Consider the following 18,336-nt stretch of genomic DNA (forward strand, 5'->3'; position numbering starts at 1 on the left):
GGACTGTGACCGCAAAGGGCGCCTTCCCTTCCTTTGAGTTGGGAAACCTGAATGAGCTCAGGGCTGGCTGCATGTGTTTTGAATGTCGAGGTGGCATGTTTTAAGTGGCTGACTCTTAACTTCCCTCTGCTTGCCTTTCCAGTGTGGAAGCCAGTCCTCCAGGCCAGGAGAGTCCTCTGAGCAGCCTGTTACCTTCTGCCTCGGTACCAGAGTCCATGACAGTTAGTAAGTACTTTCTGGGCAGCGTCCGCCATCCCTGGGTGACCCTGGGGCCTGCACATCCTGGAGTCAGTGCCTTCGCGCTGGCTCCTGCATGACTGCGACTTTACAGAGTCTGGGAGGAAGTCAGGTGTGTGGGTGCCTGGTTGTGGACTTGAAGTGTGGTGTGTAAGCTCCCTGAGCTGTGAAACCTGATACCTGGGTTCATGCATCGTTTTGTTAAAGTAGGAGCCCCCAGCCTTTACGCCCTCAGGGACCAGTTTCATGGAAGACAATTTTTCCATTTACCCAGGGGGCAGGGATGGTTTCTGGATGATTCAGGCTCTTTACCTTTATTATGCCTCCCCCGATGTAAGGGGAGGCAGAGCTCAGGCAGTTAGGCGCATGATGGGGAGCAGCTGTGAATGCAGATGAAGGTTCGCTCGCTCACTGCCTTTCCCTTCTTGCTGTGTGGCCTGGTTCCCAGCAGGTCTTGAACTGTACCAGCTCGGGGGTTGAGGACTCCTGCCCTAAAGACACGGAGGTGGAGCAGCAGGGAGGCCGAGGGAAACTTCCGTCCTTCGTGGTTTCAGGGTTTGCTTCCTGCAAGGCCGTCAGCTACAGAGGAGGTTTCTAGTTGGGTTTCCTTTGTATCTCTGGAGGAATCACTTTTGTACATAAGGGAGAGTGTGTCTCTCAAAGATGAGTGAAGGTTGCTAATGATCAGGTGCAACCTGTTGACAACCTCACCGCTCAGAAAATGTACAGCAGTTAAGGTTAGGTTTCAGTTCAGTCGCTCAGTCGTGTCTGACTCTTTGCAGCCCCAGGGACTGTAGCACGCCAGGCCTCTCTGTCCATCACCAACTCCCGGAGCTTGCTTAAACTCACGTCCATTGAGTCGGTGATACCATCCAACCATCTCATCCTCTGTCGTCCCATTCTCCTCCTGCCTTTAATCTTTCTCAGCATCTTTCTCAGGGTCTTTTCCAATGAGTCAGTTCTTCACATCAGATGGCCAAAGTATTGGAGTTTCAGCTTTAGCATCAGTCCTTCCAATGAATATTCAGGACTATTTCCTTTAGGATGGACTGGTTGGATCCCCTTGCAGTCCAAATGACTCTTAAGAGTCTTCTCCAACACTACAGTTCAGAAGCATCAGTTCTACTGCGCTCAGCTTTCTTTGTGGTCCAACCCTCACATCCATACATGACCACTGGAAAAACCATAGCTTTGACTAGAATGCCCTTTGTTGGCAAAGTAATGTCTCTGCTTTTTAATATGCTGCCTAGGTTGGTCGTAGCTTTTCTTCCTGGGGGCAAGCGTCTTTTAATTTTGTGGCTGCAGTCACCATCTGCATTGATTTTGGAGCCCAAGACAATAAAGTCTGTCACCTTTTCCATTGTTTCCCCATCTATTTGCCATGAAGTGATGGGACTGGATGCCAAGATCTTTGTTTTTTGAATGTTGAGTTTTAAGCCAGCTTTTTCACTCTCCTCTTTTACTTTCATCAAGAGGCTCTTGAGGAAAGGTTAGGTTTGAGTGGCTTTATATAATAAAGAATAAACCAACCAGCTGTGGCTTAATATGATAGAAATCACCTTTCTGCCCAGAGGTAGGCAGGCTGGGCCAGTGTGTGGCTCCATGGTTACTAGAGAGTAGGGCTTCTTCTGTCTTGCCTCGTTGTACAAAATGGCTGTTTCAGGTCCAGCCATCTCATTCTCATCCCAGGTATCAGGAATGAGGAGGGGGCAAAGGAGAAACTTCCGCCATTTCCTTAGGTAGGAATCAGGGATCTGAACTTGGGAAAAAAGTTACGACTTTTTCCTCTAGCCTCTGAAATTTAGTATTCAGTATTGCCTTCACTTTTTATTATTATTTTTTAATTAATTACCTTTGTTTCTGGCTGTGCTGGTCTTCTTGCTGCATGGGGGCTTTCTCTCATTGTGATGCGCAGGCTTCTCGTTGCAGTGGCTTCTCTTGTTGCGGGGCACAGGCTCAGTTACCCTGTGGCAGGTGGACTCTTCCTGGACCAGGGATCAAACCCACGCACTCTGCATTGGCAAGTGGATTCTTAACCACTGGACCACCGGGGAAATCCTGCATTTATTTTTTTTAGTTGCAGTATTGTTTACAATGTTATTAGTTCCGGGTGTGCAGCACAGTGACTCAGCGTGTTTATGGGCTGTGTTGGGTATGAAGTCACTGTGATGCTGGCTGGGTCTCTGTGCACAGTGTTCCCCTGCGGTTTATTTTGCCCATCGTCACATGTACCTCTTACCTTCCCTCCATTTTGCCCCTTCCCATTCTCTCTCCCTACTGGTAACCCCTAGTTGTCCTCTGTATCCGTGAGCCTGTTATTCATTTGCTATGTTCATCTGTTTGTTTTATTTTAAGATTCCACATACAAGTGATATATAGTATTTGTTCTTTTCTGTACTAAGCGTGGTACCTTCTGAGTCCGTCTGTGTTGCTTCTAATGGCAAAATTTCATTCTTTTTCATGGCTGAATAATATTCCTCTGTGTGTGTGTGTGTGTGTGTGTGTGTGTGTGTGTGTGTGTGTGTCTGTGTGTGTCTGTCTGTCTGTCTGTTTTTGTGTCTGTGTGTTTGTGTGTATCTTCTTTGTCCACTCATCTGTTGATGGTTGCTTAGATGGCATTTTCTGTAACGATGAAAGTAGCAGCGAATCATAGAAACCTTAGGCGTCTCAGCCAAGCGAGCAATGGAAGTCACTGGCTCCTGTAACAGTGATATGAAAAAGATCTCATGATGTCATTGCTGCTTGAAAATAGTTTTTTAATGAGAAAATGTAAAATCCTGTGTGCTAGTTTGTCACTTGTCTTTTTTTACATTTTGTTAATTCTGTTTTAGTGTAATCAGTTTCCTTTGTAATCTTGAGTGTTTTATGTTATGTATTTGAAAACATTTTTCTGAGAAGAGACCCATGGGCTTCATCACCAGACAATGCATTGGATCTCTGGCACAAAGAAGATGAACCTTTCCGCTCCCCCAAGCAGTGAGGACCCTTCCTAGAAAGTGCACACAGGTTCCCACTTGTGTGGCTGACATCCGTCCCAAGGCCTCCCCGGCTACTCAGGAGACAACGTGTCCATCTCGTTTTCTCCCAAAAATAACCTCATGGCTAAGGAAGGAAGAGGGTTTCCCTGGTAGCTTAGCTGGTGAAGAATCCGCCTGCAATGCGGAAGACCCCGGTTTGATCCCCTGGGTTGGAAAAATCCCCTGGAAAAGGGAAAGGCTACCAACTCCAGTGTTTTTGCAATTCCATGGACTGTATAGTCCATGGAGTCTCAAAGAGTCAGACACGACTGAGTGACTTTGACTAAGGAAGGAAGAGTGGAGTCTGAGGGGCATCCAATGTTCTTTTATTTATTTAAAAATAATTTTTTTATTTTTGACTGTGCTGGGTCTTAGGTGTGGCATATGGGATCTAGTTCCCTGACCAGGGATTGAGCCCAGGCCCCCCTGCATTCGGAGTGTGGACTCTTAGCCACTGAGCCACCAGGGAAGTCCTAAAAGTGGAGTTTTATGTGATTCCTGTACTGGGGAGAGCCACTCTTAGTTGCCTTGAGTAGCAGGTAACTGTGAAAGTAGAGACAATGAAGAGGAGCCAGCGCCAGTGAGTTGGCCTGGACGTGGTTGCCTGTCTAAGGGTGAGAACGGTGGCAACACTATCTTAGTGCAAAAGGCAGGTATTAACGTGTTTCCAGAAGTCAGCGGGAGGAGCGGAAGCGGGCAGAGGAATTCTCTCTCTGCCCGTTTGATGCCTCGTCTTGGCACCTGCAGTGCTGCCCTGGGTCACACCGTGACGTGGAGAGCTGAGACCTTACTCTGGCCCCCAGGTGCATCTGCTCTGAATCACACCAGTTTTTGCCTCATTTACATTTGTTTTGAGAAGAACGGTGACCCCGAGACTGAGGGCAGGAAGGCCAGGCTTCCCCGGCGCCTCGTCCTGGGCACCATTAGCAAGGATACGAACATCTCGATGCTCCGCACCCACCTGGCCCCGGGCACCCGGCGCTGTGCTTTCACGTGGGTCTCTGCACCCTGGGATGTGGTCCCGCCATCTCAGACACGATGAGCTTTGTCAGTTACTCTTCAGGGTCAAGAGAGATCGTGGTCTGTGGGTCTGCCTCAGACGTCTTCTGACTTTGAGGAAGATGCTGGCCCATGTGTTTCAGTAAGGACATGCCTCTGAATGCACTTGACTTATGCTGATGGCAGGGATCTAGACTGGCTTTTTTATTTTTAGTTGTATGCTTTAAATAAAAAAAGGGCTTTCCTGGTGGCTCAGATGATAAAGAATCTGCCTGCAGTGCAGGAGACCTGAGTTTGATCCCCGGGTCAGGAACATCCCCTGGAGAAGGGAAACGCACCTTCCCTTGGACAGAGGAGCCTGGTGGGCTACAGTCCCTGGGGTCGCAAAGAGTCGAACAGCTGAGCAACTGTCACTTTTTAAAACACAATTTTACTTGTTTTTATTTTTGGCTGTGCTCGGCGGTCGTTGCTTTGCGAGAACTGCGCTCTAGCTGTGGTGCGTGGGCTTCTCGTTGCGGTGGCTTCTCCTGTTGCGGAGCACGGCTCTAGGGCTTCATGGGCTCAGTAGTTGTGGGTCCCGGGCCCGAGAGCACAGGCTCAGTAGTTGTGGCACGTGGGCTTAGTTGCTCCACGGCATATGGGATCTTCCCGGATCAGGGATAGAACCCCTGTCTCTTACCTTGGCAGGTGGATTCTTTCCCACTGAGCCGCCTGGGAAGCCCAGACCTACACTTTTCTAACCAGTGTAAATCTGGTTTTCTTATTTGGTATCTTTGGCAAATCCAGAGTTTACAGCCTGCATCTCTGAAGAAAAACTTCACCACATCCACATTTTGACCCTCAACACTCGGTAGCAGTGTGGTTTGTTGGGGATAAGGGTGTGTGTGGTGGGCGGGGGTTCTGTTTTTGCAGTGGTGGCTGTAAATTTCAGGGAACCTTCACTGAAGTTGTTGTCTGTCCGGTGGGTATTCCAGACGAGAGATCAGAACCCTTAGAAGTTTTGTCAGCGTGGGTGCTTTTGACTTGTACCCTCCCCATCTCACCCCTGCCTCCTGTGTTATTGCAAAAAAAAAAGAATGAGAGCTAGTCTGTCTGGGTATCCAGGGAGTATTATTGTACTTTGCTAGGGTTGTTGTTAACAAAGTACCCCACACCGGCAGCGTAAACAGCAGAAGTGTGTTTCTCATAGTTCTTGAGGCGCCTGCAGTCTGGTTTCTGGTGAGGCCTCTCTCTTGGCTTGATGGCCTTCTCTCTGTGAGTGCGCATCCCTGGTGTCTCTTCTTCTCATAAAGAAGCTTTAATTGCCTCTTTAAAGTTCCTACCTCCAAATGTAATCAAAACACATGAATTTGAGAGAGACGAAATTTCCAGGTGGCCCAGCGGTAAAGAACCTGCCTTCCAATGCAGGAGATGTGGGTTCGATCCCGGGGTGGGGAAGATCCCCTGGAGGAGGGCATGGCAACTCGCTCTGGTATTCGTGCGTGGAGAATCCCATGGACAGAGCAGCCTGGTGGACTGCGGTCCATGGAGTCGCAGAGTCGGACATGACCGAAGGGACTGAGCATGCACGCATACACGTACCTATGGGCAGCAGCTTGGATTCCTCTCCAGAGGAGACGCTCAACTCTCTCGAACCCCAGAGGAGCCTGGCGGAGAAACCCCAACTCTGTCCCCTGGATGTCGCCCTGATGTCCCACCAGGTGACCCCCGGCCTGTGTTGTAGCTGCTTCATCCTGTCGGAGGGTCCTCCCCTGCCCACCCTGGCGCCCCAGTCTTAGACTTCCGGCCCCCAGAACGGTGAGCAGTACATTTCTGTTGTTTATCAGCCGCCCAGTCTGCTGTGTCCTGTTACTGCCGCTCAAACGTACTGAGACCCTGAGGGTCAGTGGGGCCGTGACCCTGGCCGCGCTGACCCCACGTCGCTGCCTCTCGGCCTCCCCGGTCCACCCCTTCCTCGAACGCGCCCGCCGTCACGGCTGACTCCCCTCTGTCCTGGGTTCATGCGCCACCTAGTGGATGGTCCGGGAACTCGCTCTGCAGTTTCTGCCCGCACCTCTCCGCCTCTCCCTGCTCAGAACCCAGGGCCTCTGCCACTCTGCTCACTGTAGATGGTTCTTGAAATTTCACCTGAAAAGTTTAAAATGAAAGTCGCTCAGTCGTGTTCGATTCATTTCTCTGTGACCCCATGGACTGTACAGTCCATGGAATTCTCCAGGCCAGAACACTGGAGTGGGTAGCCAGCCTTTCTCCAGGGGATCTTCCCAACCCAGGAATTGAACCCAGGTCTCCCGCATTGCAGGTGGATTCTTTAGCAGCTGAGCCACCAAGAAAGCCCAAGAATGCTGGAGTAGATAGCCTATCCCTTCTCCAGGGGATCTTCCCAACCCAGGAATTGAACTGGGACCTCTTGCATTGCAGGTGGATTCCTTACCAACTGAGCTACCAGGGAAGCCAGAGGCGATCATTTTCACGTCTTCCTGAAATAACAAATATTTAATTTTTTAAATTATTATTCAAATCCTTTTAACACTCGTTCTCTTTTCTCCATCTTTATCTCAGAAGTCTTTGTCTCTCTTTTATGGGACCAAAGTATGACCTTATTTTGAAGGGGTAAATAGAAAAAGAGTTTGCCTAATATACTGGAATGGACACAAAAGAAAATGGTATATTTTTGAAGTGAACCTGGACACAAGAAATCCGTGTGGTTCACCTCCAAGGCCTTTAAAAATACCCAGCAGGACTTCTCATTCTACCCTGGAATTGGCACAATATAGCTTTCCACCTGGTCATCATTTGCTGTTGAAGCTGACTTACTCCAGTCACCAAATTTTATGATGAATAAAATTCCATTTTCTATTTTGCAGTTCCGTTTAACTTTTGGCATTCTTTTAAACTGAACTTGTGGCAACAGTGTTTCAACAGAATTTTAGGTTAAATAGTCCTCAGCTCTAGTCTGGGGCCCGTGAGGGTCAGATGGGGGCGGTGGGCAAGAGAGAAGCCGTGCTACAGCACCGTCACGATGGAGGTTGATCCAGACCCCGGGAGTGTTTTTGAAACAGCAGGCATCTCTGCTCTGGCCGGGCGTGCGTTCGTCTGTGTGGTGACGAGCAGGGTTAGCTAATGCTGAGGGCTCGCAGGCAAGCGTGGCTCATGGGGATGGCGGAGGAGGGGCTCTCGGTGGTCAGTAATAATTATGATGATGCTGCTGCTGCTGCTACTGCTGCTAAGTCGCTTCAGTCATGTCCGACCCTGTGCGACCCCATAGACGGCAGCCCACCAGGCTCCCCCTTCCCTGGGATTCTCCAGGCAAGAACACTGGAGTGGGTTGCCATTTCCTTCTCCAGTGCATGAAAGAGAAAAGTGAAAGTGAAGTCGCTCAGTCATGTCCGACTCTTAGCGATCTCATGGACTGCAGCCTACCAGGCTCCCCTGTCCATGGGATTTTCCAGGCAAGAGTACTGGAGTGGGTTGCCATTGCCTTCTCCAATGATGATGATTAATACTCATTAAATGGTATCACCTCAGTCAATGCCGGAAACACAATCCATCACTCACCAGTTTCCTCCCAACCTCCCGACGGGTTGGTTGAATGATGAAGAGCACTTAACATATGATCTGCCCTCTTGGCAAATTTTTGAAGAGTGCTTTTCTGGATGAAGAAAAAAAGCGCACTTTCCTTTTGTCCCTTTCTTTCTTCTTCCTTCCCTTCCTCCCATTCTTCTACTATTTGATAGATTTTTTTTTTTTGTACATTCAGAACCTTCTTATGCCAGTGCTGACCAGTTGACAGACACTGCGATGCTCCCGGCCTGCACTTGGCGGAACAAGTGGCGAGTCTTGCCCTGGGGGCTCAGCAGGCCAGTGGGAGGACAGACACGTGGGGGGTGCTGTTTTCAGTGCGTTACTCCGGAAGGTCTCTCTCTCGGGAGACAGGCTGCAGGACACGGGGCCGGGCTTGGTGGTGCCTGGGCGGAGGTGAGGGGGAGAGCTGAGCTGGAGAACCCGGGCTTTACCCCCAGTGCAGCAGGACGTCAGCGCGGGGTCTCAAGCAGGCGCCACGTGACTCTCGCCACTCATTCTTGCAGAGCGCAGACTGTTGATCTGCGTGCCTGCCTGTCTCCTTCCTGGCCGCCCTTCCTCTCCTGAGTGGACCCTGAAGGGCCTCCCTTGTGCCTCGCAGTTGACTCTGCCATCCTCACTTTCTCAAGCGCTGACAGTGCCTGGTGGGCGCCCTGAGTGTGGGGCGCCAATACCCATAGTTCAGACAGACGTGCTAAGGGCAACAGTGGGAGAGGCTTGGGGTAGGAGGCCTGTCTGGAGCCTCCGTCCTGGGGTCAAGCCCCAGCTCCAGGAACTTCCCAGCTACGTTTCTCTTTCATCAGTATTTATTTGTTTGGCTTCACTGGGTCTTAGTTGTGACATACGAACTCCCAGTTGGCAGCACGCTCCCCGACCAGGGATCAAACCTGGGCCGCCCACCTTGGGAGCACGGAGTCTCAGCCTCTGGACAACCAGGGAAGTCCCTTGGTTTCTTTTCCTTTTACCTCAGACTCTCTGGGCCCTGGTTCCTCATTGGTAAAATGAAGACACTTACACTGGCTTCTCAGGGTCGATTGGAGGGTTAAATGTGCTAACATCCCAAGGCACAAAACCCGAGCCCTGAACCAGGCGTTGTGTGGGGTCAGAGCCTTCTCCTGTGTGGAGAAGCTTCCATAGGTGGTGAGCATTGCTTTTCTGGTTCTTCAGAGTCGGGTCATTTCCCGTGGAGGCCGAGGACCTGGCCAAGGACGGGGGACAGTGAGAGACTCAGTGAGACGTCCAGTGTCATCTTGCCGTGCGCAGGCTTCGGGCGGTGGTGTCACCCAGGTCCGAGGGAGGCCAGCTCTTCCCGAAATCTTTTCTGGGGATCCTCTTCGGGGATCGGCTCTGAGCCCATTCAGTAGCCCCAAGGGTCCACACTCTAATGCTGTTGTTGTGGTTTAGTCCCTAAGTCATTGTCCAACTGTTCGTGATCCCCATGGACTGTAGCCCGCCAGGCTCCTCTGTCCATGGGATTTCCCAGGCAAGAACACTTCAGTGGGTTGTCATTTCCTCCTCCAAGGGATCTTCCCCACCCACGGATAGAACTGGCATCTCCTGCACTGGCAGGTTCTTTACCGCTGAGCCACCTGGGAAGCCCACGCTGTCAACCTTCAGTTCAGTTCAGTTCAGTCGCTCAGTCGTGTCCAACTCTTTGTGACCCCATGCATCGCAGCACACCAGGCCTCCCTGTCCATCACAAACTCCCGGAGTTCACTCAGACTCATGTCCATTGATATAGTGATGCCATCCAGCCATCTCATCCTCTGCCGTCCCCTTCTCCTCTTGCCCCCAGTCCCTCCCAGCATCAGAGTCTTTTCCAATGAGTCCATTCTTCGCATGAGGTGGCCAAAGTACTGGAGTTTCAGCTTCAGCATCATTCCCTCCAAAGAAATCCCAGGGCTGATCTCCTTCAGAATGGACTGGTTGGATCTCCTTGCAGTCCAAGGGACTCTCAAGAGTCTTCTCCAACACCACACTTCAAAAGCATCAATTCTTCGGTGCTCAGCCTTCTTCACAGTCCAACTCGCACATCCATAAATGACCACAGGAAAAACCATAGCCTTGAATAGACGGACCTTTGTTGGCAAAGTAATGTCTCTGCTTTTGAATATGCTATCTAGGTTGGTCATAACCTTCCTTCCAAGGAGTAAGCGTCTTTTAATTTCAAGGCTGCAGTCACCATCTGCAGTGATTTTGGAGCCCCCCAAAATAAAGTCTGACACTGTTTCCACTGTTTCCCCATCTATTTCCCATGAAGTGATGGGACTGGATGCCATGATCTTCGTTTTCTGAATGTTGAGCTTTAAGCCAACTTTTTCACTCTCCACTTTCACTTTCATCAAGAGGCTTTTGAGTTCCTCTTCACTTTCTGCCATAAGGGTGTGTCATCTGCATATCTGAGGTTATTGATATTTCTCCCGGCAATCTTGATTCCAGCTTGTGTTTCTTCCAGTCCAGCATTTCTCATGATGTTCTCTGCATATAAGTTAAATAAGCAGGGTGATAATATACAGCCTTGACGTGTTCCTTTTCCTATTTGGAACCAGTCAGAGCTAAACCCGTCGGATTCTTGACTCTGGTCTCATGTTTCCATGCTGGTTGTTTCCAGATGATGCCTGCTTGGCTTCAGATACCAGATCCACCTGTAAGTTCGTACGTACTTCTGGGGGCAACTACATATCTTCCTTCACTGAGGTCCTGGAAAAGATGAATAACATGGGTATCTCCCCGTGTATTTTCCAGCTGTGAACCAGGCTGTGTCTATGCTATCACTCAATTTTCTCAGCATTCCTGCAAAGTGGGGGTGTTAGCTTCATTTTGCAGTTGGAGAAGTGGAGGCTGTGGTGAAGGTCCCACTGTGAGGACTTGGGGGAGCCTGGGTTCCTCTCCCACTGCTGTTCCTGGACACTTGCAGCCTCTGGAATGCTCTGCCCTCAAGCCAAGCATTCAGGCCTGTGGAAATGACCCCATGGGCTTCCCTTCCCTGGCCGCCCATCTGAGGGCCTGCTACCGTCACCCACCTCTTACCACCCACCTTTTTGTCTGCCGGCTCCTTCAGTGCCCGGTGCTGGAAACCCTGCCGGCCGTGTACTTGCTGCTCAAAGACACTTTAGTTGGGACTTCCTGGTGGTACAGTGGGTGGGAATCTGCCTGCCAGTGCAGGGGACAGTGGTTCGATCCCTGGTCGGGAAGATCCTACATGCTGTGGAGCAGCTGAGCCCGTGCGCCACGACTACTGAGCCTGCGGCTGCAACCACGGAAGCCTGTACGCCTAGAGCCTGTGCCCTGTGGCCAGAGAGGCCACTGCAACGAGACCCTGTGCACCACAGCTAGAGAGCAGCCCCTGCTCGCCACAAGTAGAGAAAGCCCGCACCGCAGTGAAGACCCAGCACAGCCGAAAACAAACAAATAATAAAAGACACTTTAGTTGGAGGCATGAAGGAAGGAAAGCACGAGCGGGTATTCTCGTTGTAACACATGAAAAATCACAAAGGCTCTGGTAGGAACGAACTGAAAGTGAGTTCCCCAAGTGCAAGCGTACATCTGTTCTCATCATCTTTGCGGCCCTTGTCTGGTCCTCGGGAAAAACCCGAAGCCATGCAGCTGCCTGCGGAGTGGAGGAGCGCGTGACTGTTTGCCCCATTCCCTGCTGCATCGGGGAGGAGGCAGCTGGGGCAGGAGGAGCACCAGCCTGGGAGTCGGGAGCACCTGATTCTGATTCCGGCTCTGATAGCAGCAAGGCCACAGTGCCTCTCTGGGCCTCAGTTTCCCCAGCTCTAAAGCGGAGGAGCCCACCCTCAGGGACTCCTTGCATTTCTAGCCATCTGTTCCAGGAAAAGGGCCATGATGTTCACACCCCACTTTTGCAGCCGTTGCAGCGCTGGGTTGTCAAAGTCTGGATGACTCCAGCATCAGGCCTGGTCTCCTGGGCTGTCCTGATGGCAAGGCAGGTGTGTGCATCTCCCCCTCGCTGACTCTTTCCTCTGCAAATGTTGTTGACTGTTGCATTGACTTTGAGTGACCTTTGGCTGTGGGATCTGGTATCCGTGATCACACTGGCTCTGATACTTGGCCGCAACTTTCTCGACTCTGGGCCAGGTGTTGGTCGATGTGGGAAGTGTGAGTGAGCCCAGGCTCCTGGAGACTGCTTTGAAACGACGCTGTCTTGCAGAATGTGTAAAGCAGCATCAGCATTCTTTATGAGAGGCAAAGGTCACCTTGAGGTTTTCATTCTGAGAGGCCAGCAGCCTTCCCGTGGTCACTGCCAAGTTTCCATCGCCAGTCCTGCTAGTTCATGCGTGTGCATCCGTTGTCTCTGTGCATCCCTTATTTTTCTAGTACCCTGGTGTGGGTGGTGGTGGATGGACTGCTGCGAAGGCAGCCTTTCGGGGCGGAAGGAATGCTGGGGTCAGGCAGACCACGGTGCTGCTGTTCGAGAGCTGTGTGACTTTGGGCAAATGCCTTGCCTTCTCTGAACTCGGCTTCCCAATCCGTGAAATGAAAGTCATATTACCTGCTTGCAGGATTCTTCTGAGGTCTAGCCCAGAGCCTAGGCTATATTGTCTAGGAGCTTCTTGGAGGCCCATAGATAGTTTACGAGACCTCAGAAGCCTCTTGCAGTTGTGTGCAAAATGATGTTTGTGTATTTGTGCTCCTTTGTGAATTTTCCTGGAGAGAAGGTCCTTTGCTTTTATCACGCTCCTTCAAAGGATTGCAGACCTCGGAAGGAAGTAAGAGCACTTTGTGATAATTGCACCCGGCGTCTGCCACAACCTTCATAATCTCGGTATCATTATTCTGCTTCCTGACGATCCTTCCAGCCAGACCGACTGTGTTCTTACCCACCTCCTTCCTCAGATTAGCAGTGGGGAGTTATTTAACCTGTCCGGGCCTCTGCGTTCTCCTCTACATAAATGAGTCTCTGCTAATCACACGCTTCTGACAGGGTCGTGAGGATTCAATGAATGAATCTGTGAAAAATGCTCAAGATGGTTTATGTAAATTATACCTTGATAGGAAAAGCGAAACGTAACGTGACTAGGAGGAGTGCCCGGCATGTTAAAGACATGCTGTGTCTGGAAGGTGCTGTTTTGTTGTTAACATCCTGAGGGGGTACCTTGCTGGCTAGTCATCCTGAAAACAGTGTCTGGGCCTTCTCGTTGACTTGCAGGTGAACAGACCTGATTTTCGGTTTTCCCAACACCATCCTTCCTGCAGAGGCCCCTGGGGGGTGCCTTCCCGTGGCGTCTCCTCCTCAATCTCCCCTCCCCTCTAGAGGAGACGAACCTGTGTACTCTTTCTGTGAGGCCAGTGGCCTCAAGAATGGAAGTGTGGGGCTTCCCTGGTGGTCTGGTGGTTAAGAATCCACCTGCCAACGTGGGGGATTCGGGGTTTGATCCCTGGTCCGGGAAGATCCCACATGTCGGGGCAATGAAGCCCTACACTCCTGAAGCCCGTGCACCTTGAGCCCGTGCTCTGCAACCAGGGAAGCCACCTCAAGGAGAAGCCATGTACCACAATGAGGAGTAGCTCCTGCTCACTGCAGCTAGAGAAAGCCGGTGTGCAGCAGCAAAGACCCAGCACAGCCACAAAGAAATAAATCTTAAAAAAAGAGAGAGGGAATGGATGTGTGATGAGATAGGATAGTGGTTCTCAGCCGGGGGTGAGCTCAACCCCTGGGGTGCACTTGGCAATGACTGGGGACGATCTTGGTCATCACAGCTGGGATACGGATGCTGCTGGAATCTGGTGGGTGATCCCCAGGGATTGCTGCCCAAGGCCCTGCAGCACACGGGCCAGGCCCTGCAGTGGAGAAGTACGCAGCCCCAAATGTCGGTGCCCAGGATGAGAAACCCTGAGCAGGCAGTGGGGCTATTTTCCAGGAGCCATGTTTTTATTTTAGAGTTGTTTTTTTTTTTTTTGGTTGTTGTTGTTTTTAAACCACCTGCCTCCTGCATGATTCAGGGAGTGAAACAGGCTAAAAATGAACCTGAGCGAAATGACAGATCCCAGAAAGCGTTTGTTCTTGCCTGTGCACTGGGGAGCTGTTTAGTTCTCTCACGTCTGCACTGAAGGTGATTTAGGGGGGCTGCAGGGTGCATAAGGACGAGCACCTGTAAAAGTTACCAGAATAAATGATCCCAGCCTGATAGCTGCAGTGACAGTCACACCCAGCGTGTGTAGCTCATTCGACCCTTTTGTGACCCCATGGACCGTGTAGCCTGCCAGGCTCCTCTGTCCGTGGGATTTCCCAGGCAAGAACACTGGAGTGAATCGCCATTTCCTCCTCCAGGGGGTCTTTCCCGACCCAGGGATGAAATCCAAGCCTCCTGCACTGCAGGCGGGTTCTTTACCACTGAGCCCCCAGGTGCTGTTTTCCCAGAAGATAATTGAAAATTCCTTCAGTTGATACTTACTGGCATTCAGTCAGCCTTGCGTTCCTTCACTCCCTCTTTAGAAAATGAGTTTCTGCCCTCGAATTTATTTCTTTGTTTGAATATATGATGATTTGGGAAGTTGTAAGAAACCAGGCTCCAGCCTGTATCTGTCAGTTGCAGGAAGAGCAGCCCTGGAGCCACCAGGGGGCGCTCTGGCCCTTTCTCTGCCTGCCTCTCCCCTGCTTTCCTTCTAGGGCTTGCTGCTGGCTCAATTTCCGATGTCCAGCGCCGGTGCCCTATTTTAATGATGCGGGGGTGGTGGGGGCAATGGTCTTTTCTAGAGGAAAACATCACGTGCTCACAGAACATCCTATTTGCTGTCAGCACAGCTGTGGCCGTAGGTTGCCTGTCACTTTCTGGATTAGGTGTCCGGTTGTGTTTTTGAAATGCAATATACAGCTAATTAGAAAATATTTCTCTTTGTCATTATTTTTCATGAGATATAATTGATTATCCAGGGATATTATTCAGCACTTGAATCCCAATCATTGCCTTCTTTTTCCTCTTTTGGGCGGCGGATGGGGAGTGATAGGTAGAGGGGGGAGTTAAGCCCAGGTAATCAACCTGATCGCTTCCTTTTGATTTCTCCCCACTTCTGATCTTGAGCCCGGGCAGAGGGGGCAAGAGAAACATCCTCGGTTGTCAGCAGGCCTGGCTGAGCGGGTCCTTTTTCCTCCTGGCAGCTATTGTGGGAAGGGATTCTCAGAACTAGTGAGGAGGTCTGGCCGGTTGCCTGGCAACACGGTTCCAAACACTGGGCAGCTTGGAGAGCCCATAGTAAATGATTCAGAGGGAGATGGCCAGGCCTGCCACTGCCTGGGTGAGGGCTTGACAGTGCAGTTTCAGGAGAAGGTGGTGGGCCAGCAGCCCACACGCTGGTTGTGCAACCACACGGAGTGAATCTGGTTGGTGTGTACATGCCAAGTCGCTTCAGTCGTGTCCGACTCTTTGTGACCCCAAGGACTGTAGCCCGCCCACAGGGTTCTCCAGACAAGAATACTAGAGTGGGTCGCCATGTCCTTCGCCAGGGGATCTTCCCGACCCAGCTACTGAACTCGCATCTCTTACATCTCCTGCATTGGCAGGCAGATTCTTTATCACTAGAACCACCTGGGAAGCCTGAGTCTAGTTGGTATAGTTGGCACAAAGCCTCAAGCTGGGCAGGTCTCTTGCAAGGGGAAATTTCCCACTGAATTTTGTCTGTTAGACTTTCAGTGCCTGACTTGGTAATTGGAACATTCCAGATGGAATTTATTTCATTTATTTAAAAAAATTATTTGAAAAAATCAGCAGTATAGTTGCTCTACAACGTTGTGTTGGTTTCTGCTGAATGATGATGTGAATCAGCCATATGCATACATTTATCCCCTCCCTCTTGAGAGGATGGAATTTAGACATATGTCTCTGTTCTTTATTCATCTGTTATTCAGCCCACAAAGATTTACTGAGCACCTGTCACATGGCGGGACCTGGGGAGTCCAGGTGACAGTGACTCAGCTCTGCCCGAAGAGGCCCTGTGCCTGAGGGTCACCGTCATTCAGGTGCAGATTTTAAGAGAACCAGCATCAGAGCCGTGTGGACCAGATGAATTGGTACAGATGAAGTGCTTAAAGCCAGTGTGCTCAGGACCTAGTCGATGGGAGCTCCTGCTGCACAGACACTGCCCACAGGGAGCTGAAAATCCAGGGGAAATAACAGTGGTCATTAAATACAGAAACAAAAAAAATAAAATCCTGAAACAAAGATTGCATAGGGGAAAAGGGAGGCAGTTGGGTCCCTCCCCCTGGGGTGATGGATTCTTTGTTACCTGTGTGTGACCTCCACGGTGACCTCCCCCACCCTTACCCTGCAGGAGTTCCCCCCTGCAGGAGTCCCCCCCACCCCACCCCCCCCCTCCCCCCCGGATCCCGGAAGTGGGGAATCCTAATCCAAGTTGCAGATCAGTAGCACAGCTCCAGCCTCTTACCTGGAGCCACAGAGGCCAGGAACCACACTGGGGGTGGGGCCGGGGAGATCAAAGTCACACATACTATGTTCCTCGCTCCTCAAACAGCAAGGGGCAAACCCATGCCGGTGGGGGAGATGAGGGCGGTGAGGGTGGGGGCTCGCTGGGGAGAGGACAGTGGAGGAAGAGAGGGTGCAGCGGTGGGAGTGAGGGAAGCCTGGACATGCGGGGGTGGGCAGGCCCAGAGTGGGGTGGCTGCCGGGGCTCCCAGGCGGTCGGAGGGGCTTTTCCCACCCTCGGGGCCGCAGCTGCTCAGTCCCTTGCCCTGTTCACTCCGCCTCCACCGTGACCCCCGTGTGCCTGCAGCCTCGCCCCAGCCCCGGCCCAACCCGCTCCCCAGGGCCTTTCCAGGAGTCTCTTGCAGTGCTTTAGGAGGTGGCACTGCCCTTGCAGGACTTCCCTTGTGGCTCAGCTGGTAAAGAATCCGCCTGCAATGCAGGAGACCCAGGTTCCATCCCTGGGTTGGGAAGCTCCCCTGGAGAAGGGAAAGGCTACCCACTCCAGTATTCTGGCCTGGAGAATTCCATGGACTGTAGTCCATGGGGTCTCAAAGAGTCGGACACGACTGAGTGACTTTCACTTTCACTGCCCTTGCAAAGCTCCTCCCACCAACTGCAGTTAAGCAGGGGGCGGCCGTGAGCTCCTGGTCTCAGCTCGTCTCCGTTGTTTTTTGAGCCACACATGGTGTTCTATTTTTTTCCTTTTGAGTTTTCTCCTTTCAGTAGAGGTCGGTTGATCCCCACAAGGGTCACCCTTAACAACTCCGACTCCTCATTTGTCCACACGTGGGAAGGAGGGAGCTCCTGGCCCCTAGGCCAGGATGTCTTTGAACTTGAGCTTCCTCGTTCTCTCTCTCAGCCTGGCCTGGTTGCAGTTTATGTAACAGCTCGGTGCAGTTCACGGCGGGTCCGAAACAGGCTTCTTCCTCAGCCGATCAAACAGGCACCAGTTGCACCCGTTTGAAGTGTCAGCTTTGCCGCCAGGAGAGCCAGGAGGTGGGGGCCATTTTGAAGGTGGGGGTCACCTGGCTGGGCGTGGATGGAACCAGTCACCCTGGGCTGTGTCCTGAAAGGAGAGGGGCGGTGAGAACACCCCAGCTCCTACAGCTCTGGCCCTGCCGGGCCGACTCATTCCCCTCCCTGGACCCCTTTTCCTTATTTCTAAAAGGAGCTAGTAACACCCACCTGTGAGGAGCCACTCGCTCAGCTTGGGGGCCTGATCAGTGAACCGGAGGGGGCACCTGTGTGTCGGTTGTGCCCAAATTCTTCCAACTCTTCCCTTCCTCCAACTCCACTCCCCCCCCACCCCGCCCCCCGGATCTTAAACATCAACTTAAAAAATTACTGTTAACATTTTTTGTTTTGTATATTGATACACTTACGTAGGTTAAAAAACCTCAACAGGTAACTGCTGGGCACAGCTAAGTTTCCCTTCCTGTCTCAGCCCCAGCTCCCCCTGCAGGATTCTGAGCTTTGCGGTTCAATATCTGGGAGCCCACAGCCGTCAGGCAGAATTGGGGGTCAAAGGGACAAAGCTGGCGCTCGCCTGTGACTGTCCTCGAGCGCTTTGCAGTGATGCCCCCACGTCTCAGCGGCTCTGGGCTGCTCTGGGGCTCCGCACTTGGGGTCAGGTTCACGTGCTGATGCCAGCCATGCCGCCCGGCTGCCTGGGGCGTCCTTCCCGCCCCAGACCCCCCGCCCTCCCTTTTTCGGCCTGCGTAGCACTTCCTCATCCTTTAAGATTTGGCTCATATGTCACCTTTTCTAGACAGAGAGATGCAGATCAAAATGGTAGCTTGTTATTAAATCAAGCTGATTGCGAAACAGAGCTTTGAGCCTGTGGCCAGGTGGGCCTGTATAGGCACCATCTGAGTGCTTGTCAGGTGGGGACCCTACGGTGGCGGCTCCTGAGTGTACACTGTGGCGGGTGGGCCGTGGCTGTACCCCTGAGAGAGGGAGACCTCGTGGGCTCTGAGCTGGGCTGGCCCAGTTCCCCCTCTGGGCTCTGGAGTGGGACCAGTCACCTCTCTCCTGGGAGCAGAGAGAGAGGGGTGAAGAGA

General features: G+C 51.8%; 1 protein-coding gene across 1 annotated transcript in view; it reads left to right on the forward strand.

Moving 5' to 3' along the window:
* The window catches only part of SNX29 (sorting nexin 29), a 576,571-nt gene that overhangs the window by 69,801 nt on the left and 488,434 nt on the right, over positions 1–18,336 (forward strand). The window contains 1 exon segment of the mRNA XM_010850681.1: positions 143–225. Within this exon segment, the coding sequence (XP_010848983.1) occupies positions 143–225 (83 nt within the window).

This window comes from Bison bison, unplaced genomic scaffold (genome assembly GCF_000754665.1).
Source record: "Bison bison bison isolate TAMUID 2011002044 unplaced genomic scaffold, Bison_UMD1.0 scf7180017864293, whole genome shotgun sequence".
NCBI lineage: Eukaryota > Metazoa > Chordata > Mammalia > Artiodactyla > Bovidae > Bison > Bison bison.